Source organism: Penicillium digitatum, chromosome 6 (genome assembly GCF_016767815.1).
Source record: "Penicillium digitatum chromosome 6, complete sequence".
Classification (NCBI taxonomy): Eukaryota; Fungi; Ascomycota; class Eurotiomycetes; order Eurotiales; family Aspergillaceae; genus Penicillium; species Penicillium digitatum.
Window position 1 is genome coordinate 1788163 of NC_089389.1, and position 24811 is coordinate 1812973.

At 48.7% G+C, this 24811-nt stretch overlaps 9 protein-coding genes across 9 annotated transcripts; 5 read left to right on the forward strand and 4 right to left on the reverse strand.

Moving 5' to 3' along the window:
* Nucleotides 1–63: 63 nt before the first annotated feature.
* On the reverse strand, nt 64–1273 carry Pdw03_5645 (Mitochondrial carrier protein, putative; the record flags this gene model as incomplete). Its single annotated transcript, XM_014682637.1, has 5 exons — nt 64–483; nt 531–804; nt 851–1006; nt 1059–1068; nt 1126–1273. 5 exons carry the CDS (start codon nt 1271–1273, stop codon nt 64–66), a joined length of 1008 nt encoding a protein of 335 aa, XP_014538123.1.
* Nucleotides 1274–2487: 1214 nt separating this feature from the next.
* Pdw03_5646 (enoylreductaselike) lies at nt 2488–4236 on the reverse strand (the record flags this gene model as incomplete). The annotated part of the gene is made up of 3 exons (XM_014682638.2): nt 2488–3449; nt 3680–3794; nt 3958–4236. 3 exons carry the CDS (start codon nt 4234–4236, stop codon nt 2488–2490), a joined length of 1356 nt encoding a protein of 451 aa, XP_014538124.2.
* Nucleotides 4237–7588: 3352 nt separating this feature from the next.
* Pdw03_5647 (Tryptophanyl-tRNA synthetase) lies at nt 7589–8952 on the forward strand (the record flags this gene model as incomplete). Its single annotated transcript, XM_014682639.1, has 2 exons — nt 7589–7980; nt 8037–8952. The coding sequence occupies 2 exons, from the start codon at nt 7589–7591 to the stop codon at nt 8950–8952; spliced, it is 1308 nt and encodes a 435-aa protein (XP_014538125.1).
* A 163-nt stretch (nt 8953–9115) lies between these two features.
* Nucleotides 9116–9886, reverse strand: Pdw03_5648 (Aminotransferase, class IV; the record flags this gene model as incomplete). Its single annotated transcript, XM_014682640.1, has 1 exon — nt 9116–9886. The coding sequence occupies one exon, from the start codon at nt 9884–9886 to the stop codon at nt 9116–9118; it is 771 nt and encodes a 256-aa protein (XP_014538126.1).
* A 421-nt stretch (nt 9887–10307) lies between these two features.
* On the forward strand, nt 10308–12277 carry Pdw03_5649 (Mitochondrial outer membrane translocase receptor (TOM70), putative; the record flags this gene model as incomplete). The annotated part of the gene is made up of 3 exons (XM_014682641.1): nt 10308–10602; nt 10658–10737; nt 10784–12277. 3 exons carry the CDS (start codon nt 10308–10310, stop codon nt 12275–12277), a joined length of 1869 nt encoding a protein of 622 aa, XP_014538127.1.
* A 907-nt stretch (nt 12278–13184) lies between these two features.
* On the forward strand, nt 13185–13535 carry Pdw03_5650 (uncharacterized protein; the record flags this gene model as incomplete). Its single annotated transcript, XM_066101116.1, has 2 exons — nt 13185–13363; nt 13505–13535. The coding sequence occupies 2 exons, from the start codon at nt 13185–13187 to the stop codon at nt 13533–13535; spliced, it is 210 nt and encodes a 69-aa protein (XP_065958056.1).
* Nucleotides 13536–13571: 36 nt separating this feature from the next.
* On the forward strand, nt 13572–16131 carry Pdw03_5651 (Vacuolar protein sorting-associated protein 64; the record flags this gene model as incomplete). The annotated part of the gene is made up of 4 exons (XM_014682642.1): nt 13572–13587; nt 13647–13849; nt 13903–14035; nt 14084–16131. 4 exons carry the CDS (start codon nt 13572–13574, stop codon nt 16129–16131), a joined length of 2400 nt encoding a protein of 799 aa, XP_014538128.1.
* Nucleotides 16132–19532: 3401 nt separating this feature from the next.
* Nucleotides 19533–19868, forward strand: Pdw03_5652 (uncharacterized protein; the record flags this gene model as incomplete). The annotated part of the gene is made up of 3 exons (XM_066101117.1): nt 19533–19542; nt 19596–19641; nt 19718–19868. 3 exons carry the CDS (start codon nt 19533–19535, stop codon nt 19866–19868), a joined length of 207 nt encoding a protein of 68 aa, XP_065958057.1.
* A 1839-nt stretch (nt 19869–21707) lies between these two features.
* Nucleotides 21708–24142, reverse strand: Pdw03_5653 (Zn(2)-C6 fungal-type DNA-binding domain; the record flags this gene model as incomplete). The annotated part of the gene is made up of 10 exons (XM_066101118.1): nt 21708–21803; nt 21860–22130; nt 22175–22349; nt 22396–22730; nt 22778–22798; nt 22853–22970; nt 23014–23047; nt 23096–23831; nt 23880–23943; nt 23992–24142. The coding sequence occupies 10 exons, from the start codon at nt 24140–24142 to the stop codon at nt 21708–21710; spliced, it is 2001 nt and encodes a 666-aa protein (XP_065958058.1).
* Nucleotides 24143–24811: the final 669 nt, after the last annotated feature.

Consider the following 24811-nt stretch of genomic DNA (forward strand, 5'->3'; position numbering starts at 1 on the left):
ATTTTAGAGCCATGAGACTTTCGGTATATTCAATTATTTTGAGTTCAGTAGACCAGGAAGGAGTTAGGGCAAGGTGCGCATCACACCCTCGAACGCAACCAGAGCCATTGCATTCGCCGGGAATGCCCTAAGAAAGCATGGCACGAAGCCCCGCCAGTAACCTCTCCACCCACGCTCATGCCATACGGCGACCGCAGCGTCCTTCCAGCCGCGGAATTGTCGCTTGCCGTCATTCAGCGCACCACCCATGGGATCGGTCATAAGACGCTGCTTAACGACGTCGGACGGGTATGAGGTGAGCCAAAAGCATTGGGCGGAGATACCACCAGCCCAGAAGTTGATGGAAGGGGCAGACAGCGTGGTGTGGTTTTTTAAGTAGCGAGTCAGGACGTCATAGGAGCCCCACCAGAAGAAGAAAAAGGAGCGGAAGAAGACCGTGGCCCAGAGCCCACGGTATAGGCCACTGATGCCATGCGTGCGAAGCTATTATTGTTAGCTGGTGTGTACAATGGGGAGGCACTGGTACTCACCATCTTTCGCAGGCAGTCGATCGGCCCGCTGTACATGCGCTTCGATTTTTCGGCGGCGTATTGCACCTGCAGGCGTGCCTTGACGTGCTCGACTGGGGCTGCGACAAAACTGACCGTTATACCAGCCAATATACCCGCAATACCATGTCCGAAACTAGGAAGGGTTGCGAGGTCTGGTTGGTAGCGCGAGAAGGGGAGGTAAGGACGGATGTGAGGTTTTGAGAAGACGTTTTCGAGTAATAATCGGCGATATAGAGTCAATGAGCCCAGCATACTACAGGCGGTCAGCATATTTCCTCTTTCTAGCGCGGAGAACATACACAGAATCCATAACCATCCATCCGATCAGCGGCGGTGTCGCTCCCTTATAGAACCCTTGTAATCCTTCCTTTCGCAAGGTCTGCAATGTGCAATCTAACGGTCCTCGGAATTGCACATCTTTGCTAGTTTGTAGGCGAACCTTGATAGTATCGAATCTTTACAATTTCGTTAACAATCGACCCAGGGCGAAATGGTGGTTATACATACGGATGGCCAACTGCAGATGAAAAAAATTAGCTCCAATCCCAAAATTAAAGCACAGAAAATAACCTACCGCTGAGCTTTGCAATGCCTGAAAAAACACCCGCTGCAAAACCCTTGTAATTTGACTTTGATGTCCCAGATTGAGCAAGCGTGCTTTCCGCCTTCTGATCCGTCATATCAGACACTGAAACCGGTGTAGGCGCCGGCGCCGATGCCATCGTTCAAGAGCCTTAGTCGTTTGCCACAATCACTAAATAAAGATTGCAGATCCAATGCGTTACAGAATGAATGCCTCGCGCAAATTATAGGGCGCTTGTTTGTAACGCGCGGGCGGTCAAATGGAAATGCGATGACAGATGCCGATAAGGATAGAGTAGTTGGGGTTGCTGGGGTGCCAAGGAGGAGTTTTTCAAGCTGGCACGTCTTTTCTGGGGAAGCTGGGGTATATAAATGACTGTAATGGAGTAATTTATCAAAGCATTATTGAGGAAAGTTTGGTTTCATAATCATTTGGGCTCCGCAGATTCCTCTCGGGGAGAGTGGGTGTTCCTCCGAATCACGGGTGATGCCTTAGGCGCACATTGGCAATGGCTTTCGAGCTAGCCCTATATAGAGTAGTAAATCTGGGGATTAACTTTGAGGGTTTACCTGCATATCATCTCTTATCTGATCCCTAGCTACCTACTTCGTAGTAAGACCCGAGTTACTCGGGACCAATCCCAAAGACAGTACCGCAGGTTTCGGTGACAAGCCCGATAGAGGAACGTCGCACAAAATCCAAAAAGAATTTCAAGATTACCATTTATTGCCCGGATTACTACAAATCAAGCCAGCATTCAGACCTGCGCAATGGGCTGCAAATGCGACTAGGATGGTACAATAGACAGATCCAACTTTTAACCCGCTAGACCAACATATCCACTAAGACTCAGAGAACGTTAGCATTCAACAACCATCGAGGTTGGGAGGAACCCCGTCATAATGCCAGCTGGATCGCTACGACTGTGGCGAAGTTCAACCAGAGGGAATGAAAATGTTATGATGTTTCGGATTGAAGGTTGACACTTGGCTTTCACTTGGTTGTGCCAAGGTCCAAGATTGGATTAGAGCGGGGTATATAGTTTAAATACATGATGTCGTGATGCAAGATCAAACGTAGTGGTCGGCCGAGGCCGAGAATGTTTGATCATGGACAGTGAGAGTGGTGAGAATGCAAAAATGAGAATGGTGAGAAGGCAAAAAATCGAAAAAAAAACCAAAATACCACATGCCCACTGTATCAGCTTTGTGAGGTGAGCTCATTTTGTCCCAAAACACCAGAAAGCGGATATCAAACTAGTAGGTACGGGAAAAGGTCTAAGATAATCCACTTGTCTAATGGATAGTAAACGGAAACAACCGTTGGATGCAAATCCGGGGAGGGATAGATCTATCACCGGCCCTTGGCAGGCTTTCGAGCCATCTGCCGAGCCGTCTCCTCATAAGCAATGAGCTTCTCCATCAACTCAGCTGAAGGGCCGGAGTTCTTTGGAACATCTCGTGGATTACGCTCGGCGGTGTTGCTCATCGAGCCATGGGTAAGGTAGTCGCCCGCCTCTAGCGCCAGGGGCGTGACAGGGCCCGGGCTGACCAGAGGATCCAAACGCGGCGCCGAAGGACCTTGGTGAACACTCTCGATGAACTCCCGATACTGCCACATCATGTCACGTGATCCGGTTGCAGTGCGGTAGGTAGACGATCGAGATTGGCGAGGAGATGGAGGCTGGGCAGTGGCGGTGTGAGAAGTGCTACTCGACTGATATACGGCAGGATGGAACCGGGGTAGGCTGCCGAGATGGAAGTTCTGTGTTTGCTTGGCCTTGGATGGGGTCTGGATCCGAGAGCGAGTTGGTTGGGGAGAGTTGGAGCGTCGTGGAGACATGATAGGCGAGGCAGCCGGGGAGTAGTAAGGTGAGTTATCAGAACGCATCCTTGTCGACGCTGGCGGAGGCCGCGATGGATGCTGGTCGCGACGGGCAGGCGGGATTAAAGGAATGTGTCGAAATTTGGCGGATTGAGACGCACGTTCCCAATCGTCAAAATAGGATTCGTGATCAAATCGACCGGTGAGGGGTGTCACAGGAAGGTCCTCGTAGATTGGACCAGGGCGGCTTGGGATAGGAATGGGTCTCGTGGATGAGGATACGGTAAATGAGTCAAAAGCGTCGGTCGGGATGGTATTCGGACAACCGGGTTGACGAGGTGGTGAAGAGGGTGTATCAGTAGACGAGGTGGCTGTCAAATCTCGCAACGAGGAGAGTGACACAGGTGTGGGGTAACCGTGTTTGGTGACCAGACTTTCCCAATAATCTTTTGGCTGGAATGCTAAGTGTTGGTGCGAGGCTGATGATAGGCCTAATCTTGGATTAACACAAAACTGCGATTGCCATACGTGTTTAGCGAAGAATGTATGAAAAAAAAAATTATCACGATAGCCGACGGATGATTGTTGACCACATGTGTGTCATCGAGGGGTGGAAAGTTTGAGATGGAAATGACAGGGGGTGTGGGCCAATGGTGAGGGGGAAAGACACCCAGCACCTCAAAAAATGGGGAGAATCACAGTGTATCCTTGAGCCACTTACCTAGGGAAAATGAACTACAATATGATGAAGGATAGAAAGAAGAGGAAGAGGAAGATGAAGACAAGGAAGAAAAGGAATGTGAAAAAGGGGAATCTAAGGGATAATGTTTTCGCATCTGGTTTCTCTTCCCGGTTAGTGTGCATGAAGCACTTGCGGGGTGGGAATCTCCACCAAATATTATTAGAACAAAAAGAAATTGAAAATATCAAAATGTAAGGGAAAGGCAAGAAACTGGGGTATTAAAAAAAAGATTTCAATACCAAAAAGAGAGATCTTACTATAGATTCTGAGTCCACTGTCTCTATCCAGAGCACTTTCTTAGATCCAGAAGTCCAAGGTTGAGAACGGGATGACGAATGTGCCGCTGCAATAGTGGAGCTTCTAAGATCTTCAAGACGGCTCTTAGGAAATTGCCTCTGTTGTAGGGAGAGGGGAGATATGAAGAAAAAAGGGGACTGTGAGGAAATGCTCTTCTTTAAAAGCTCCGGGTCAGGCACCTGTGTAACCCGTTCATCCAGGTATATATCTCTCCACGCGCAACCGCCCGGTGACCCCATAACCTTCTTCCAAGGGCCAGACCTAACCTCAGAAAAGAAAAATGACTTCTTCAGGTCTCAAATTGAGATAATCCAGTTTTAATGAAGTGGGCGTGGGTGTGTCCAGAGTGAAAATGGGTAAATATCCCCGTCCATTTGCGAGTGATTGACCAGGGTCATGCGACAAGCTGGTCATTTCTGATTTGCACGCGTCTTGACTCAATGCAGTGACGTCCTAACTACCCATGTCATCCGTCTCCTTCTACTAAAGCTAAGCAATCCCGAAGCTGCGATAGGAGATTCCTTCCAGCCAACCAAGTTCCCGACCCACAACGACCCCTTAGCCGGAACAGTGACGCACTTGACTACAAGGCTGCAGAATTGGTTATCTTTAGAACAGGATTGATTTCCATCTTCAAAGGGGGTTCTTATGTTGTCTTTGGGTTGAGCCATAATTTTCCTAGGCACAGAGTGACAACTGATGATCCGCTAGAGCCACAAGCTGATCAAAGGCACAAAAAGCACTTCGTAAATTAGGGCAACGTACTCCGTCCTCCATACTCATTTATTCAGTCTTGATTTGGCGAGCTGCAGAAAGGGCTGGCTTTGATTTAATCACCGCGTACTTTGCCCAGATGCATGCATATCTAGAGATGATTTCTAAACCAGACGCTTTTATAATTAAACACCCGTGTGGCATAACATCGTAATACTAACAAGTAAACACCCCATGCCTGATGGATGGTAAAATCGAGGTAGTAAGTTTCGGCAGCTTTATCCTTTGCCCCTGCCTAATGGGAGGTTTGTGCCCTCTTAGAGCTTTCTGCTGTACTCCGTACTACATGAGGAAGCGGGTGAAACTTACTAGCGAGGAGTCTGTAGTCCCAATTCAAATTCTAGTTCCAAGTCCATAAGGGGGGGAAAAAAAGGAGTTCATGGCCTCGGCCCCTCGCCCCCACCACGGATATTATCTGACGCAGTGAAATCGACCTGAGAATCTGATTCGGAATATTTCCCATCTCAAAAGGCCCGAAACTGCACAAAATGGCAACAAAACAGGCGGGCCTTCTTTCCCACGGCCCTCAACCATCTAACGCGACAAAGCTACGTGTCAACATCCCTCCAGAGCTCCGACAATTTCCAAAGTTGAAATCAAATTCAACCTCTCCCTCTCCCCAAACGATCGATGATCAAAAGAGAGTAACTAACCGGTATAATCTCAAACTTGACTGGCCCACACATCCACGGAAGTCAACTACTTTGTTATTCCGACCTAGTGCTAACCGACACATGTCACCATTCATACTGTCGGTTGGCATCCAAATTGTGGAGAATCACTCGACAGCCTGGTGTAAGGAGGGTTTGAGTCGCATACAGTGGCTTACAGGCGTCGAATAAGGCGGGCTTAGCGGCGGCTTGCTGCATGGAGTTTCGGGCAGAGGGGATTCTCTAATGGAATAGTGTGGTACCCGATGCGGGTGCGCGGGGCTAGGTGGGTTGTTTGTTAGTGGGTCGTAGTATGGGTTTACTGTGCGCTAGGAAAGTGGGCTGATCTACTTCGTCCTCCGTACAGCGCATCGATCTAACACTCGGACTGGAGTTATTGGGCTGACAGCAAGCGGGAAGCCGGGGTGCCCTAGCAAAGTGTCCCGCTTCCACTACCGAACAATCTGGATCATGCTGAGTCTAGACTGTCGCTTTGTTCGAAGCTGTACGCCGTTACGAGATACCCACCACACCAGCAGAATTTCATAAAATGGCCGAGACAACCCAACAAGCATGTGGGACCAACATTTGCCCATTTTTTGGATTATTGGAAGCGTAGGGGTCAGAATGTTAACACCCAATACATACCGTGCGTGGTTGGAGGTTGCTTCTGCAGCTGTGGGGAAGTTTGGGTGGACATCTCCGAGTAGCAGCATGTCCATCGTGTCCATCGTGTCCATCGTGCCCATTGTGCCCATCTGGTTAACATCTGATGCCCAAAATCCGAAGACGATAAAACTGATCCATTACGTGTATCTAAGCGACCAGTAAGACATTATGTTCAACATGAGTTGGAAATGTTTCTTGAAATAGAGCATTGACACGACATAGACTATTAACATACGAGCCAGAGCTAGCACAAGAACAGTGAAGTGAAGCCTCAGATTCGCAACAGAAACCCCCACTGCAGATTGCATATTTATGTCCAGATCTAGGTTCATCTTCCCGCGCCTATCGTCGATGCAGCTAGTCTAAGAATGCTCCAGTCGTGAACGCCGACACAATAGTGGCCCCGCCCCATGCGAGAAATGAACAACCTATCTGTCCGCTGTGATAGTCATACACATCATACATTACACTCGAGATGCTTTGTCATGGAAGCATAGGAACTGCAATAGCTATTGTCAACGATCATCAAGACCAGGTGGGATCCTAGACCAGCGAGGGTAAAAGACAGGATGGGCAGAGGGTTGCTTAGTCTGGATTTTGTACTGTTGATTGCTACTCGGAGTTCCAAGTTGAACGCTACTTTCTGGTGAATCAACCTGTAGCGGGTGATTTTCTGCGTGTCTAACTGATGAGGGTCTACGGGTAATAGGGGAATAGTTTTAGGAGCTTTGGGTAGCCCAAAAGCCAGTGTCCTTGAGTGAGGACTACCTGGCACGGATAAGCTCCTATGGTCGTTGCGAGTGCGGACTAACTTTCTTAAATGATCAAACCTGTATGGGCTGATATTGGCGAGAATTCCTTTGCAGATATTTGGAATAGTGCACGAGATGACTTTTGCGTCTTATAGCCGCCAATCGCACAGAGACGGTGGAAGGATAGACTCCTTACTTCATATAATAGTTGGTGGAAGCCAAGGTTCTTCGAGTCTTTGGGCCCTATCCGTCCTGAAACCCCTTCATACTTCATATTGGGATATAGGGTAGATTGAATTTTAGCTTGCGCTATTTTCTTCGCCCTGAACGAAAGAAGCATACATATATATGTGTAGCCCAGTAGTAAGTTTGTCAAATATACAGCGAATCGTTATTGATGCACTCTATTTGCATACAAAAAGTTTAAATGCGGCCCAGACACCCCAGACATGCCTACCTTGATAAAGGGAGAGACGTATACGACTCAGCTCCAAATGAACAAGATAGCAGTAAGAAGCATCAAAGGAAGGCTTTCGCGGGGTTAGGCACGGTCACCTGACAGTTCTTTAAATGAACCAATAGGAGTGCCCACTGATAGCGGGATTTCTGACTCATCCCGCGATACTGCTGGAGGGGCAACAGAAGAAATTCACCACATCCCGAACCATAAAATAAAGTGAGGACCGGCCTTTGATTGCAGCAATTGAGAAAACTAAACTGACAAATTTCTAACGGAAGAAATAACCATGGCCAACGAAGCAACCCAGCCTCCGGCACTCAACTCGTTGAGCATCAATGAGAAAACCTCGGACAGCAAGGCCATTGGCCAGATCGTCACGCCCTTCGATGTCTCCGGCGGGGTTGATGAATCTGGCAAGCTGCTGCCAGTCGACTATGAGAAGCTCACCAGGGAGTTTGGAGCCACCCCCATCAATGCAGCTCTACTGGAACGATTTGAGAAAGTGACAGGTCATCGGCCACACCGTTTCATGCGCCGGAGTATTGTGTTCAGTCACCGTGATCTGTCGAAAATTCTGGACAAGCATGAGAAGGGTGAGCCATTCTTCCTCTACACTGGTCGTGGGCCGAGTAGCGACAGCATGCACGTTGGACACACCGTGCCGTTCGAGTTCACCAAGTATGTCTAGTCTCGATGACCGCCTGCGTAGATACCGGAAACTGACTTAAATATAGATGGCTCCAGGATGTCTTCGATGTGCCGCTTGTCATCATGATGACCGACGACGAGAAGTTTATGCACTCTCAGAAGATTGAGATTGAGGACTCCAAGAGATACACAAAAGCAAACGCCAAGGATATCATTGCTGTTGGATTTGATATGAAGAAAACCTTTATCTTCAGTGATTTCGAATTCATCGGTGGTGCTTTCTACGAGAACATGTGCCGGATGGCAAAGAGAATTACAATCAATTCGGTCAAAGGCACATTCGGGTTTAACGACAGCAACAACATTGGCGAGTTCCACTTCTGTGCCACCCAGTCCGCTGCGGCCTTCTCTACCAGTTTCCCACACATTTTCGGCACTGAGAGGAAGAAGGTGGCATCGATTCCTTGCTTGATTCCATGCGCCATTGACCAAGACCCCTACTTCCGCCAGTGCCGTGAACATGCGGAGAAGATGAAGTACAAAAAGCCATCCCTCATCCACTCTATCTTCCTTCCCGCCCTCCAGGGTCCTGGATCCAAGATGTCCGCCAGTGTAGACAGCTCCGCCATTTTCATGAGCGACACGCCTAACAAGATCAAGAACAAAATCAACAAGCACGCTTTCTCCGGTGGCCAGGACACTGCGGAATTGCACCGCGAGCTGGGTGGCAACACCAAGAACGATGTCCCATTCCAGTACTTGTCATTCTTCCTCGAGGACGACGAGGAACTGGAGCGCATCCGTACCGATTACGAGGCTGGAAAGATGATGACCGGCGAGATCAAGCAGAAGTGTATTGCTGAGCTTCAGGCTTATGTTCAAGGGTTCCAGGAGCGCAGGGCACAGGTAACGGATGAAATCATGGCCGAGTACATGCGTCCTCGCCCTCTGGAGTGGAAGGGGAATCCCAACCCAGTGGTGGTCGAGAAGGCTAAGAAATAGGACTGGAGGAGGCAGGCATTTTCCGGAGCAATCGAGTTCAAAATTACGTATGATTTCATAGCCTTTTTCATCAATTTACCAACACCATTCAAACATCGACTAGTCCACATATGTGGCCATCAAAGTAGGTGTATCAGTACATACTGTGTAACGTGGAAAGTTCTCACTTGGCTATGACCTGGCCTCGAAAAAACCCCCTTACGCCGTTGCTCAACCAACACAACTCGCCATCCACAAGGTCATTCCGGGAGATGGTGCGTTCTAGACAGAAACCCTGAGATAACGCATACCTCCGTGTTGTACCTGCATTGCCGCCGCTGCTCAGTGGGGGCGTGATCCACATTTGGCCCCGTAAGAAATACGGCGTAGTGATGCTGCCTTCCATAACCTCACCATCCGGGTTGACCATCAGTACCTCTGCAAGGTCTGTCGGCGACTTAATTCCCGCCCTCAGCCGTGCAGACGTGTACTCATCACGCGCGGTGGTTTTATGCGTGGTGAAGCCAGAAGGAGTTGTTGATTTGGTATCGACATAGACGCGCCATATCGGCAGGCTTGGGTTCGCATGTAGAGAGGGAATGAGCAAACTCATTAAATCAATGCTTGCTGTTGGGTTCGCCTCCACTCTCACATTCCCTTTATTGTTCACTACAATCCTAAGCCTCCACGGTTTGCTTCGGTCCGGAATTGACGCGTTGAGAAACTTCTCGAAGTCTTGCAGGTCTTGTTGCAGCCAGTTTAGAGCCTCGTTCCATTGAAAATGAGCAGCAGCAGCTATGAGCCGGTCTTGGTTATAGGCAAGGAGGTAGTAGGGGGATTTGTGAGGATCAGGGTAGCTCGATGCATGGCGACACGCTGCACCTGAAAGGCCCGGGTCAAAGCGAAGGGAGGAAATAATCTCGAAAGATGGTGAATTTGAAAAGTTCTCGGTCATTTTTTTTTGGCGAAACTCAATGGCTTACGGTCTTAGCTGTAGTCACCAAATCAGTCTTGCTAAGTAGTAGATAAATCAACACGGCATTAATTCGGACGGAATTCGAAGAAGAAAAGGGGGAGGTGAGTGTACAAAAAGATCCGACGAGCCAACTCTGTTCAATCCGGACATTTGTTGTGGAGTGTTACCGGCGCAGTGCGCGTGATTGGCTAGCCCGGCCAGCGGAACCCTTGACTTTTCATCTGAGCTTCATCATTCCCGAACTTCCCCATCTATAACTCCTTCTGTCGAGGTCTGGTCAGTGAACGCATATTCTTCCATCTAAACCTGATTGTGCCTGACTTGCCGATTAAATACTGACATCTACATAAATTCAAAGAACTAGCCGTGTCGCTCCCTTTGCCTGGTTCGCTTACACATCATGTCGAACGAACTGCCGTTACCTACGCCCGCCCAAAATGTGGTGCTTGATACATCAAAGCTGACTGAGTCATCATCAGCATCGGTCTGGGATCGCATCACCAACTGGGTCTCAGAAAACAAAGCCGTTGTTTACACCATTGCCGGAGTTGCCGTTGTCGTGACCGGCGCTGGTGTTGTCTACTACCTGAACGATTCCAGCAAACCCACTCCCTCAGCACCCAAGAAGAGCAAGAACCAGCGGCGGAAAGAAAAGAAGAAGGCCGAGGAAGAAAAGGCTGCATCAGTGAAGGATGGTATGTGCTCATGTCTTAAACATGGTGGGTGGTCGTATGACTGACAAGGTTCCAGAGTCTCCCAAAAAGGCAGAGGAGCCCATTGATGAGCTTCCCGAGGTGGACGAGGCAACTATTGGACAGCTTTCCGAAGAGGTATGTCAAGCAACATTAATTCTCACACTTTTGCTGACAAGTCAAGACCCGCAACGCCTATGCGGCCAAGCTCAAAGCCGCCGGTAACAAGGCCTACGGAATTAAGGACTACCCCAACGCGATTGAGTTGTACGGGAAGGCCATTCTCTGCAAGCCCGACCCCGTATTCTACTCCAACCGCGCCGCCTGCTACAACGTCCAGTCCAACTGGGAGAAGGTCGTCGAGGACACCAGCGCCGCTCTCGCCATGGACAGCGAATACGTTAAGGCCCTCAACCGAAGAGCCATCGCGTATGAGCACCTTGAAAAGTACAGCGAGGCTCTCCTCGACTTCACAGCCAGCTGTATCATTGATGCCTTCTCCAACGATGTGAGCCGCAATTCGCTCGAACGTCTGTTGAAGAAGGTCGCCGAGAAGAAGAGCCAGGCTATTCTGGAAGCGCGCACCAAGAAGCTGCCTAGTGCCACCTTTGTATCCAACTACCTCCAGAGCTTCCGTCCCCAGGCCCTACCCGAGGGATTGGAGGAGTCGGTTGAGTTGAGCGATGAGTCTGGCTTGGGCCAGCTGCGAAAGGGTCTTCTTGCTATGGGCAAGAAGACTGCCGATGGCTACGAAGAGGCTGCCGCCGCTTTCGAGATGGCACTTGAGCTCGGTGAGCTCGGTGAATTTGAAGGATTGGCCCTCAACATGCGAGCCACCTTCACGTACCTCGGCGGCAACGCCACTGACGCTTTGGCTGACCTGGATAAGAGTGTCGAGCTTTCACCTTCCCTGGTTCAAAGCTACATCAAGCGTGCCAGCTTGCACCTAGAGCTTGGGAACAAGGATGCTGCGGCCGACGACTTTGAGCTTGCCATCACTCACAACAAGGACGACCCAGATATTTACTACCACCGTGCCCAACTGCACTTCATCCTGACCGAGCTTGCCGAGGCCGCCAAGGACTACCAGAAGTCAATCGACCTCGACCGGTCGTTTATTTACTCTCACATCCAACTCGGTGTGACACAATACAAGATGGGCTCTGTTGCCTCAGCGATGGCTACTTTCCGCCGGACAGTTAAGAACTTTGAGGAAGTCCCCGACGTATACAACTACTACGGGGAGCTTCTCCTTGACCAGCAGAACTACTCTGAGGCCATTGAGAAGTTTGACAAGGCCGTTGAGATGGAGAAGCAGAGCAAGCCTATGGGCATCAACGTCCTGCCCCTGATCAACAAGGCTCTTGCTTTGTTCCAGTGGAAGCACGACTTCCAGGAGGCCGAGAACCTCTGCCAGAAGGCTCTCATCATTGATCCCGAGTGCGACATTGCCGTCGGAACCATGGCCCAGCTACTCCTCCAGCAGGGTAAGGTCTCTAAGGCTCTTAAGTACTTTGAGCGCGCTGCTGAGCTGGCTCGCACCGAGGCTGAGATCATCAATGCCATCTCCTATGCCGAAGCCACCCGCACCCAGTTGGAGGTCCAGGAGAAGTACCCCCAACTAGCTGCCCGCCTGAACACCATGGGTGCCATGAACGGTGGTGCTCCTGGCATGTAAGCAAGTCCGCGGACCATCTTAGTCTTTCATTCTTGGATCTTTTGCTGTGTTCTTCGCCCCGGTTTGGGTATACCTGTCTAAGCCTTTTTTTTCTCTTCCGGTTTCGGTATCTTTGGATCCCCGGTTCACTGTTCTCTCCGCGCATGTATTTACTATCGGTTGACATATTCCCCGTCCGGCTTCTTTTCTTTTCTTTTTGTTTTGGTACTGGGTCAGTCTGAGATAAGTCTCGGGATGAGATGGGCCGATTGACGGCAAACCGAGCCCGGGTAAGTGCAGTGGGGTTTGACCATGTAGTAATTTGTGTACCATAGAGGAAAATGAGAGTGCTCGTTGACATCGCATTATCGCACTGTACAGCTAAAGACAACTTCCAAGCTTACTATTGACCTGCAAGTTATCCAGTTCCTTACATGTGGTATAGGTTACAAATGTACGGAGTAGTTGGTTCCCCATAGTGTACGGAAGTACAAATGCGGATGACCATGACGTGTGTCTCCACATCAGCTGACTCCACCCCTTATCGGCATCTCCGGATTTCGTTTTTCTTATGATACCCTCAAAACTCGAAGAAAAAAAGAGATTGTATCACTCAAAGGTCATGTAATTGATACATGTTCTCTGTGTTTCGCCAGTATGTATCTAGTAGGAGAGTTCCGTTGAGAGAGGGTATATACACGTTACAAGAGGCCCAACGGCGTCATTTGCTTATCTCACACTATCACTTCTCATACATACCTCATTGTTCCTGGGCTTCCGGATACTTTACCTCTTAGTTTCTTGTTAAATCCCGACTTCTTGAAATCTGAACAGGTTTTTCGGTAACTCTCAAGTTGAGTTCTGTTTCAAACGGGTTTCCCACACCCAAACGTCCTTGTCAGCGGTGAACCTAACTTCGACCTGATTCATGAACCTACCCCTCTTCCTTCCCTGTCCCTTTCACACCTTCTGTGCTTTGAACAACTTTTCTATTTGCTGCTTAAGATTAATCTGCTCGCAACCTGCTTTTGTATACTACAGTTTCCTATTTCCCGGCTGTCTCAACTGGTCCGGGGGATTGCGTTGCAGCCGCCTGGAAACACCCGGGTAAGCTGCCTTTATCTCCAACTCCCCCAACTTCCTGCCCCCACCCTTCATCTTTCCATGCTTTGTGATTCATTCCACATTGCTGTCATGATCTCTCTTGTCACATATGAAATTCCATCTCTCAGTCTAACCATCATCTAGAAACAAACAGCTTCCTATTTCTGGTTTCTAAATCCTACGCAGTACCATCCTTGATCTACCTTGAGCCATGTCGGACCCACGCGGTAAGCACTGGGATATCTTAGCAGCCACCTCACTTGCAACTGACACCTCAAATTCACAGTCACAGTGACGCTTGTCCCCCTGTTCGAAGACACCCATTCCCTGCGTACCCTCACCATCACCGAGCGTGATAATACGGTAGCCATCGGACGTGCCTCGAAGCGTGAAACTCGAAAACGGAGTCCCGCAACAGAAAACGGTTGGTTTGAATCTCGGGTCATGTCTCGTGATCATGCCTGCCTCAATATACCACCGAACCAAAATGTCAGTCTCAACCTCCTTTTCTGACCATATGGCCTTGCTGACGTCTTTCATAGACGGTCTTCATTTCCGACTGTGGCTCGACACACGGGACCTTCCTGAATGATACCAAGCTGGCTACAAATATGGATACCCCGCTGTTTAGTGGAGATATCATTCGATTTGGTGTCGATGTCGACCGTGGTCAAGGTGTGTGATCAATATTAGTCTAGTAGTACTGGAACTAACCAAATACAGAGGTTTTTGAGGCCATTCAAGTCCACTGCAAGGTTCAGTGGCTCAAACCCCAGCGTGCGGTCATTCCAGATGATGAAACTATTATCAAACTGGATCCAAGCCCGTCAACTGATAGTTTCTGCGTTCCCGAAGAAGATAGCGACGTTGAGGCTGCTGAAATCTCCAGTAATGACTCCTCTAAGGAGTCCGTTACCCGATCTTTAGAAACCAATGTTCTGCAGCCTCTCGAAACATCTCTAGTGTCTCCTGTCACGAGTGTCGAGGGCGACGAACACTCAAAGGATGAGCCGGAACTACATTGGGGAGATCTATCTCCTACCGAAGAATCTATCATAAAGGTTGTGCCCGAAACTACACCACTGGTTCTGGAGCTTCCCAGTCCGCTGTCTGACACCAAACCAACTCTCGCCAAACCAGCCTCTACCGAAACTCTGTCTGCTCTACAAACACAAGAGGCAGACAGTCTCTCGGCAGTCTGTTACCAGAAAGTACCCGAAATCCACTACAGCAATTGGACCATGATGAGGCCTATGTTCATGCGTCTGGCAGACATGGCTTGGGGCGAATCCAACACAATACCCGACGTTGATCACGACAGGCGCATTATTCACGCTGCACGTCGTTGTTCTCTCTCCAAAGATTCGTACTGGGTAGATGACTCCCCTAGCTTCCAACCTTGCGTTGGGACAGAAGTTTATTGGGAACCAGACTCCGAGGAATCAGACACATCCTTTCATCGTATGCCTGGCAACCTTCTTAGGTACTGGTCAGTCGATAAACGAAGGTACTGGGTTATCTATGAAGAGGAAGCCAGCCAGAATGTGAGCAATTGGTGGTGGATCGTTGAGAAGCCACAAGAGCTTCTTAGCGAGGAACTGAAGCGCCAGCTCGAGACTGAAAGTGAGGTGGATGACTGTCACAAATGCTGGGTCGTGAGGGCCTGGGAGCCCCAAATGATCGGAGATCGATGGTGCGATGTGGCTCCTTACTGGGATCTGAACTTCGATGAAAACTGGCTCTCTGACGACGAGTCAGTTGATTCAGACGAGGAAGCCCAGGGCAGTGAAGAGTACATGTCGGAATCAGATGATCTCAATGAGTCGATTTCAGAGAACTGCGAATGTGCATATGGGATTTACAACAGCGAATCGATCCATGGAGCCGACTGTGGGGTATCGGCAGAGGACTTTGATGAGAATGACGAAGAGGACGATGATGAGGTTTCTGATGAATCAGAAAGCGACTCTGATTGTTCTTCTGAGGATGAGCGCCTTGAACACCGTATTTCGCTGAAGCCTGATCTCCATTCCTTGCTTGATTTGGAGTGTCTGAAGGAACTTGGACGCGCTGACGACACCGATGCCGTTGAAGTGTCCAAGCATGTACCTGAAGAGACTGGCTTAGTGCAATTGCGCCAGAAGGCTATTGGGGATCTGCTACTGAACCCCACACAGAACGATAGCAAGCCATCGATGTCACAGACTGCCCCTGGTATGACAAACCCAGGTGCCCAGTTCCCCACATACACTGTGTCTGGTGAGCTGCCAAGATCTTGTCAGAACAAATATCCACCATTGCAACGGAAAATTGAGAGCACTGTTGGAATATCGTCCTTGCCTCATGAAATCGAGAATTGCTATCACGATGGACCGTTCTCGACTAGTGCTCCCATTGAAGATGCCTGGGTGCCCCATTTGGCAACATCTAGAAAATCAAATCTGAAGCGTACTGCAACAGAGATGCAATCATCGCCCCTTGAACCCAGTCTTTCTCAAGATGCTCAGCGGCTGCCTGTAGAGCCAGGCAGCCAGTCAGATCTCAACCTCGACACACTTACCACCGAGGCTAAGGATGCGATCAGCTCTGCACTTGCCGAGAATGTCTCTGCGTTTGCTGAGAATGAGCGTCCGGCAAAGCGAGTGAAGTCCAATGACCCAACCTCAAAGTCCTTGGCAAGCCACGCCACCACGGCGGTCGTCAGCGCTCTGCTGGGTGGTCTGGGAACCATCGCTGTGCTCGCAGCCTTGCCAAACGAATACTTTCAGTGATTGCAACCTCCGGGGTTCGGGGTTTGGTTTTCTTTGCTTACTGCTTTCTCCATATTTTATGATTTAACGCCGACATATGAGCTCGGCGTGATTCCAACGATTTTATGATTTCGGGATTACCCAGGCGTCCTTGGCTTTGGGTGGAAGGATGGGTGAGGTTGCTTGTTTGTTTCCCCTGACTCCCACGTCACCGCTGTTCTTATGCCGTAGCTTCAAGAATAAGCACAAGAGACTCTCGATCACTGCGGTGTGGCCATGAGAGCCACCACCATTGGGCGTTTTGTTGGCTGGATAAATTGTTTCTGCCCTACTTCTTTGCTTTTTCCCCTTTATCGTGGCTACACAATCGACCATTAGCTGAGTCAAATACGGTGACTCTAGGATGGAACGCCACGTAGCGCCTTATTCTTTTCCGTGTGATAGCTATGCAGATCGTAATGGAGAATGACAATCTTTTTACTTTTGACCCCACGTCATGTAATTCTACCAACTGTGTACCTCGTGGTCTCTAGGGCTACAGCCTTTCACTATCAGGTACCGGTTTTGGGCATTCTTGGGTGGCCTCGTTTTAAAATGCACCGTGATATCATTCCACTGTCGCCGAAGTTCAGCCTTTCCCTGGCATGTGAGTTCAATTTTTGCTTGAGGGATCTTTAAGTGCCGAATTTCGGAGATCAGCCAACACCTGATGCTGTACAGTGCTGCTCGACCTTTCATGTATACAACGTTGCATTCAAAAAAACTAGCCAAAAGAAGAGTGTCATTTCATTCTCAAGATAGAAATGGCCAAGAAGATTCCCACAGGCCAGGAAAAAAAAAAAAACCGCCAAGACTTGTCTCTTGCGGCGACAATGGGAACCGGGCTGCAGGTATCCCATAGGTTCATATCAGCTGACTTGCAATTGAGTCGCCCTTTTTCTATTTACGTGCAACCTCGTAATTTCGTTTTTTTTTTGATTTTCTTCATCGGCCTCCTCGGGATTCAACCGTGACACTTGCGATGAAAGGCGATTACAAATGTTCTGATGCCAAGATGACCAATGGAAGTCTCAGATAGCATTTTTGAGACATCGATGGAAACTTCTCCGTTGTAATGATTGGTGCAACTTGCCGCCCATGCGAAGCTTCGACTCCAGCCCAGGTTCAAATTTTGGACTTCGAATCCCAGCCTAGCGTGTGATTGGAAGTGGCTGGCTGCAGGCCTACCCCCCCCCAACAGCGAACTGGTCGAACGAGCCCAAGCTTGAAGCACCTAGCTGAGCTGTGTTGGTTCCAAACTCCGTACAGTATGAGCAGTGGGAGGCTGATTTCTTTAGTTTACGAATCTACAGCCCCGCTGATGACGCGCATACCCGTTACTTCTACTTGAACTCGTCTTCAGGTTACATCTTTGGCCGATGGCCACATCCATGCGAATTCCGAGATGAGTGGATTTATTCAAACTGTTCGTAAATGCGTGTCATTTGAACATCCAGTCTGCAGGTGACCAATCTGCAGAAGCGTTTCAGGTATCATACAATGAATGGCAATGTCAAAACGGTTGCAAGGAATCCTTGCAATGTTGACTGGGATGAAAATGGTTAAAGGGGGGGGGGGGGGGGGGGGGGTTCTAGCCCTCTTCACTGCCCCTGTCCATGTAGCCCCCCTCCACGGTTACCTGCTTGAGGCTAAGTGTCACATCCACGGCGCTTCGGGCTTCCGGTGTCTGAACACATGCGATTGGCTGTAAAGTCCAAATTTTGATTTCTGCTTCTTTCTGCTTATTGGCAGCTCACACCACTCACAGGGCTTTCTTTTTACCTCAACTGTAGGTGGCTTTTCTTTTGGGGTTTCTTTATGTTGGCACATGCAATTGCCAGATGGATCCCCTCTTCTCCGGTGTTTATCGGAGATTGAGCTTATGAGGCAATTATTCCAATATTGGCATGTGATATGCGGATCATAAAGATCATGGAGATCATTCCATCGATTTGATCCCTGCACGAGATTGTCACCAGTGCGTTTCTCTTACTGCTTACGGTGGATACGCTTGAAGAGCGTATTCCGTAGAAGCCCTTGAACACCGCTCCTGATCTGGTAAATGTTAAACGAACTGGGTGAGCATCGGACTATCAATTCCAACTTCCATGCATGGTACTTTATCTCATTTGGTTGAGATGGAAAGATCATCTCAACAGGAAAACACGACAAGAGCTGACGAGAGAGATCCACCACAAGAGGAAAAAATTTTAATCGAAAAGACACCCAGAATTGCCCGTATCATCTATTCTTCTCGGAGATCAGATCATGGTCGCATGGTTCAATGCAGCTATCCGTGGTTGGAGGATTACATCCCACACTCGTGGCCATGTTAACAGTCCTGACCCACAAGGATAATGGTATACTAGTTTACACGGTCAAGATGTGTTGTGTCACAAGATGGCTGCCATGCTCCTGGGACATCTTATCCGCTGCACATGAACGACTGCTTGCCTTACGCTGGATGGACTTTGATTTGCCAATTTGGTGGCATCTTGGTTTCACTGCAGATTTTCTGCTTAAAACCCTTTTCACAGAATGACCAGCGAATGAACCCTTTACAAAGTGTATGAACGACGCAAGACCAGTTGTGTGGATCGAAAAGCACCAGAATTCCCCACCAGCTCCTGTTTCATCAACCCTGCATTTCCGCAGCATGCCTTGGCTTGACAGGCACAAGCACCTAGGCAGCGGGGGTTGACAACTCAGCTAAGTCCAGAACGGTTTCTGTGGCGTTCCCTTCTCACGTTAGAGCTGTTATTTTTCTTTTTTGTCGGAAAAAAACCGAAGGATTCGATTAAAATGGCCCCCAGGTATGTAAATGAAATATCCACATCATGTGCCCGGTTAACTATCCTATCACCGTCCCTTTCTCTGTCCTGCTGATCATCCCAGTAGACTCAATCCTGATTCCCGTCATCAATTCCACGCTCCGTGGTGCATATCGCATATGTGACACTTGGAAACTCTCGGGAACTTTGTTGGTGGCACTGATGATATTTTTCTTGTATAAGAAATCCGTTTCTTCTTCTACAATTTCTAGCTTTAGACCTTGTCCTATACTGTTGTCATCCTTTGTTCCCAACTTCTCTTTCGGGCTTCACAACACATTGGCTATTCTTCGCTGACAACCTTTCCCCCCGAGAGAAAGCAAGAGGCTGCGAGAAGATTACCACCAAGCCTGCACATTGTACAAGGTGGAATCTAACCATACTTTACTCTCCTCCGCAACTGCACCATTTACCTTCCAGTTATTTCCCTTCTGTATACCTCTACATCTATTACAATGGCCAGTCTCACTCAGTTCTTGTTCAACCTTGATCCGGAGCACATATCCTGCATCGGAGGGCGGACGGTAGTTACATGCAAAGGTTGCGCAGGGAATGCCCCGAGGTATACATACCAGCCCCAGTCGTTCCATATCCCAACACTAACGTGATTCCCAGAGGAGCAATTTGCCTCGGTTGCAACGGCTGCGGCTTCAACATCTTTGTCTGTGCACACTGCAACCCTGCAGCTGCAGCTGCCGCAGCTAGAGCAACGGCGAACCTCACAGCTGCATCTGCAGAAACACCCGGGTCTTCGGCGCCGTCATCCCCGGGCTCACTAAGTCGCAGCTCGTCTACTTCGCATCCTTCACATTCCGATCCAAGAGTGGCTCGTTTGTATGCAAAATTTGGGGATGGTCGGGACAGCACGAGCTGTGGGCAGATCGATAGCAGCATGAATAAACCGAGAAACCCGTGATTGGTGATATTGGTTGTATGCGCAAGAAGGGTACCAGATACAGCGAGTGCGGGTCATGATGTCTCATGGCTGGAATGTCTCAGTCCGACAGTTTCGCGGGCTAGTGTGATTTTCCGCAGCTGGAACTAAGCGGCGGAATCACTCCTGTTAAATGAATCAGACTGTGGTTTTCTAAGGAGTTTTGGGGTTGGGTATGGCGGGCCATCTGGTTGGGGGCTTTGCCTTTTGGGGACTTTTTTATCCTTTCCATTTCTTAGGTTCTTTTTCGTTGATCTACTCGGTTTGATCTAGTATCCTTTTCGTCTTTTCATGGTGAATGTACTGGATGCTACCAGGTGGAGCACATGCCCTTTCTTTCCTTGAATAAAAGAGACAGAGACCATGCTGTATGTGCACGAGAGACAACTACCTTTTTTCAGCTTAAGGGCTTTTTTTCTTCTCTAAAGATTATGAAATCCTCATCTGATTTTTGGGATTTTCTGACCCTAGAGCTTGAAGATTAACAAGAGAGTTGTCACAAAAGCCAAAACAAATGCTCTGCAACTACCAAACCTCTTCAGGTAAATATACAAGACATAACTATGCTGTATGCTTGACAGTTCAACTTCGGCTAGTTCATATCGTCACATAGTTGTAGAGTCACTCCATAATTCCGATAGGACTTCCAACTGTCTTTTTCTGCCTCTGCATAATCCAGAATTGGCACGTCAAAAGTTTCCTTGAATGTAGCAAGGCTATATAGGTTGGGTACAAAGTCCCCGGCCAAAATGAACGAAAAATGCCGCCTCAGTAGTGCTTCCCTTGAGTGATCAAATAAATAAGGGTATAGACCGTGAATTCATTGGACTTCAATATTGTAAGCTTCCTCTTGCACACAGAAAAATCGTCCGTAATAGATCTCGTAGAGGGACAACTCCGGCATGTCTTGTATAGTCATTGGTTGTCTTTTGATATGAAATGGAGAATTGTAGATTTATCATAGACCTGAGTATCAACATGAGCCAAACAGATCAGATTACTAAAGCTCTTCGTCTATGATAGAGACCACCATTTTCATAGTTCGAACTATAAAGCTTTGTGTTTACATTCTACAAAAGTCCCGTTTGACTGTTTAGCTGTTTGACATAGGGGTTTTACTCCATCCTTCGTGTCCTTCCAGGGCGGGAAAAGTCCAATTCTGATCTTCGATATGACAGTCACCGCTCATACTGGATTCCTCGATGATAAAACCTGCTGGAATATTGTACACAGTCGACCTGTGAATACCTTGTAGGTCGTTGGAAATACGAAGTCCATGCGATCGAGCATTTGGAGCGATGAGTACGAACGGAGATACGCAACGTTGAGACAGGTTCAATATCATTTTGTTACGACTAAGATGAGTGTGCGAGACTCAACACTGTGGGCCCATTTGCTTTAAAAAGCGAGTGTCCACGAGAAGGTCCATAGTTCGTTCTGGATGGTGTGTCAGAACATTCTTCTTTGATTCTCACTTGGTTCGAGGTTCGATGAGATCTAAAATTACTAATTTTTTAAAATCAAAACCCCATCGGCTGTGCCGAGGGCTCATTGCTCGGTCTTTCCGGGGGCTCAGGCGCAGGTCTACCCATCACATTCAGCGCATCACTGCTCAGGGACTCGGACTAACCACAGCTTCGGTGGTCAAAGAAGTTGAGGCTGCATGGGCAGAGCATCCGGAGATGTCAGACGTTACAATCCGTTAAAGATCTTGGGAGATGAAATAGATTTCAAAGCATCCAGATAGCACTGGTGCAAAGGTATACGGGTTGGAAAGCTCTGGATGTATAAAATCATTCATTCAATATTGGGAACTCTCCAAGATCGTGAAACAGCCGAGCAATTCCCTCGAAAGAATAATCCGGCAAGCCAAAACCATAAGCCCATTCCTGAGTGGTCAGTAAATCCTAGGGGGAAAACAAAATAACCGGATGAGAATACATACTGGAACTTCAAATGCTTGGCCCGTCTCAGATAGGGGAGCTTCACCCTCTCCAGGTAGCTGTGATGCTTCAGGTTCTCGGAAGTCTCTTAGGTACTGCCTGATAATCTCAACCGACTTTTGTGCTATTACAGACTCGTCCATGGCTTCCAAGATCTCCACACCCATTTCCACCGATCGCAACAAAGGAATGGTTTCAGCACACATGCCCAGCCGAGACATTGGAAGAAGAAGGGTCGATGTAGCGAGCATTACGTAGGTTGTGTTATACCACCTAAAGAGTGAGTCAAGGCAGCAAACCCCAGGGAAGAAACATACCAGCAGCGGAAAAAGGTGTGAACTCGGTAAAGGTCATGAAGCACTTGGAGAGACCTTATGGCGGCGTCCAAACATTTGTCAAAAGTTTGGTCCAAATCGGTTGGAGGATGTTGTGCTTTGCGTGTTAAGCGGCTTAAGAAAGGCCGGAAGAGCAACATCCTGACATTGTAATACCCTACACCCGTTAGTCAGTAGTCCACCAGTCCCCAGGGATTACTCACTAATTCCCAACACGAGCTGTTGTCTTCGTGCCCACTTCGGGTCGCGCAGGGCACTACGGCCAAGTCGATATCCTCCAACATCAGGTTTGATCATCTCTGGAAGCCTCGCTAACCACCGATCCATTTCCATTTCGATCTGTAGAGCAAGTTGTAACTTGTCCGGTAATGAGATGCGAGAATGGTAGATCTGGACAGAGATTTGTCGAATGATCTGCGCAAAATCAATCATCCATGGGATGATGGCAAATTCGGAATCATCGCGTGGTGGAATCTTGCGATTGTGATATTCATCCATTCCAAGGGAGTCTGGTCGTCCAACCGAAAAGCTCATCTCACTACCTGATCAGCACTTATCACCCATTTTGATGTGCGGTGTGCTTACATTTCCAAAGAGAACAGACCCCTGTTACCTCATTAGAACGTTGAAGTTATGTTGAAACACGCGCTTTGGGCTTACCACCAAGTCTTTGAGATCCAATCGGAACGCTGCGTGGTATCTTCTGGACACGGAATCTCCCGATTAAAGCCGGCCGAAAGACAGGTCCTCACTGCGAGGCCAAGATACATATAGGCCACTGTAAGGTTAGCATTTGAACTGAAATTCGAGGAACGACTCACGATTTGGATTGAGTTCATTTTGACAAACTTTGGCCTCCTCAAGTTAGCGTGCGATCTCTTATCTGGAAATACCCCCACACACCATCATATAAAGACACTGAACGGTTTCAAGATCGTTCGAAAAGCGTAGGTTGTTCAGGTACACCTGTGCTTCCTCAAACAGCTTTCGGCTCCATTCAAAGCGACCCAACCCGGCTAGGGTCCCTTCATCCCAAACACGCACCAGGGACCCAAGCGAGAGAACGCTGAGGTACAGCGCGATAAAACTCGGCTCAGGCGTGCGTGACCGATTGAACCAAAGGTCATTAGCGCGCGCAAAGAAGTCCTCCTTGTCAACAAATGGATGGACGAAGTGAATGCTCTCAAAGTATCCATTCATAAAGACATGAGCCTGGTCGAAATAGTAGTTTGACCGTTCGATGGACAGCATCTGTCCCGGCCCAACAGCGGATGCAGGGGATGATTCTGGATTAGTGAGCGTCGGGGTTATCGAGGAGTCAGCTGCCGGAGGGCAGCATTTTTTGGGGCCTTTGGGTTCACGCCTTTTCTTCAGATTGTCGCTGATGACCACCGAGGACGCACTCCCATGGGATTCAATGCCAACGGTGTTGATGAACTCGTTCATCTCGTTCTTGGGCATTCCGTCAGATTCTCTCCGGGTCTCGGGGATCTTTACCACCTCTAGTGGCGTGGAAACATTACGCATAGGGCAGAGCGTTTCCGCTGGTGGGATGGGATCTCCACGGGAAGTTTTAGCCTCTGCATCACGAAGCTTCGCGGTCAGCTCTTCCACTTTCTTCTCCAGATCGATAACATAACTATGGGGTATTAGCACGCACAGTAGATACGCGACACGATCGACCTACTCTGCCGTCCGGCTAATTGCACGCTCTCTGTACGTTCCCTGATACACGCAATCCAGGCCGCTTTCTGTAAGTGTCAGAGACGATGTGATCCTACTGTAATCTGATCACTCACTGCTACAATGCAAACACGGATAGTGCTCATTGCACTTGTACTTTTTCAGCCTGCATCTGTCACAAGCTTGAGTCGCACGCGGCCGTTTGGTACGCTTAGCGACTGGCTGATTGACTTCATGCTGCTCGGTCTGATATCGGGGATTTGGCATCATCCAAACACTTCCCCGTGGGTCTCACTTGATATAACGATGATGATCGTTGCGCTTACAGCCTTCAACGAGCATTATGTCCGGCCGGAAATCCCGGTCCGACTCCCATTCCACGTGACTGGGAAATGACCGGGGTCCCAGGGTGATTGTCGAGATTTCCCAGTTTTTGTCTCCCGAGGGAGGTTCTTTCCTACACGACTTTCAGTTTCTGGTAATTCATGATAAGCTGTTACATACAATCGGCTAAGAGTGAATGTTGAGTCGCCAACTCCACTTGGGGCTACTCATGCTCTGGCGTCTTGGAGCTGTGTATGCTGTACTGTCTAACTAGTATAGACCAATGATCCCATCATCCAATCTCGGTGTCTTCAGATGCACAAGTGAGGGAAGCCCTGGAACGAAGAATCCCTCGGAATATCCGAGTCCTTAAAGAATAGATAGGCCCGAGGACATAAGTTGAAGCCGGTTGCTGTACTCTGCATCAATCCAGTATCTCAAAGGACTTTACTTTCCTATGGCCATCTCCATCGAATCTAACATCCGGGTAAACAAAAAATCGAAGTTCGGAAAGTATCCATTCCTCTTGGTTCTGTGAAAATTATATCTGCATTGTGTGCTGTCTTGGGAAGTCTTTTTTAGTTCGACTTTTCAGGCGTCTTTTTAGAAAAA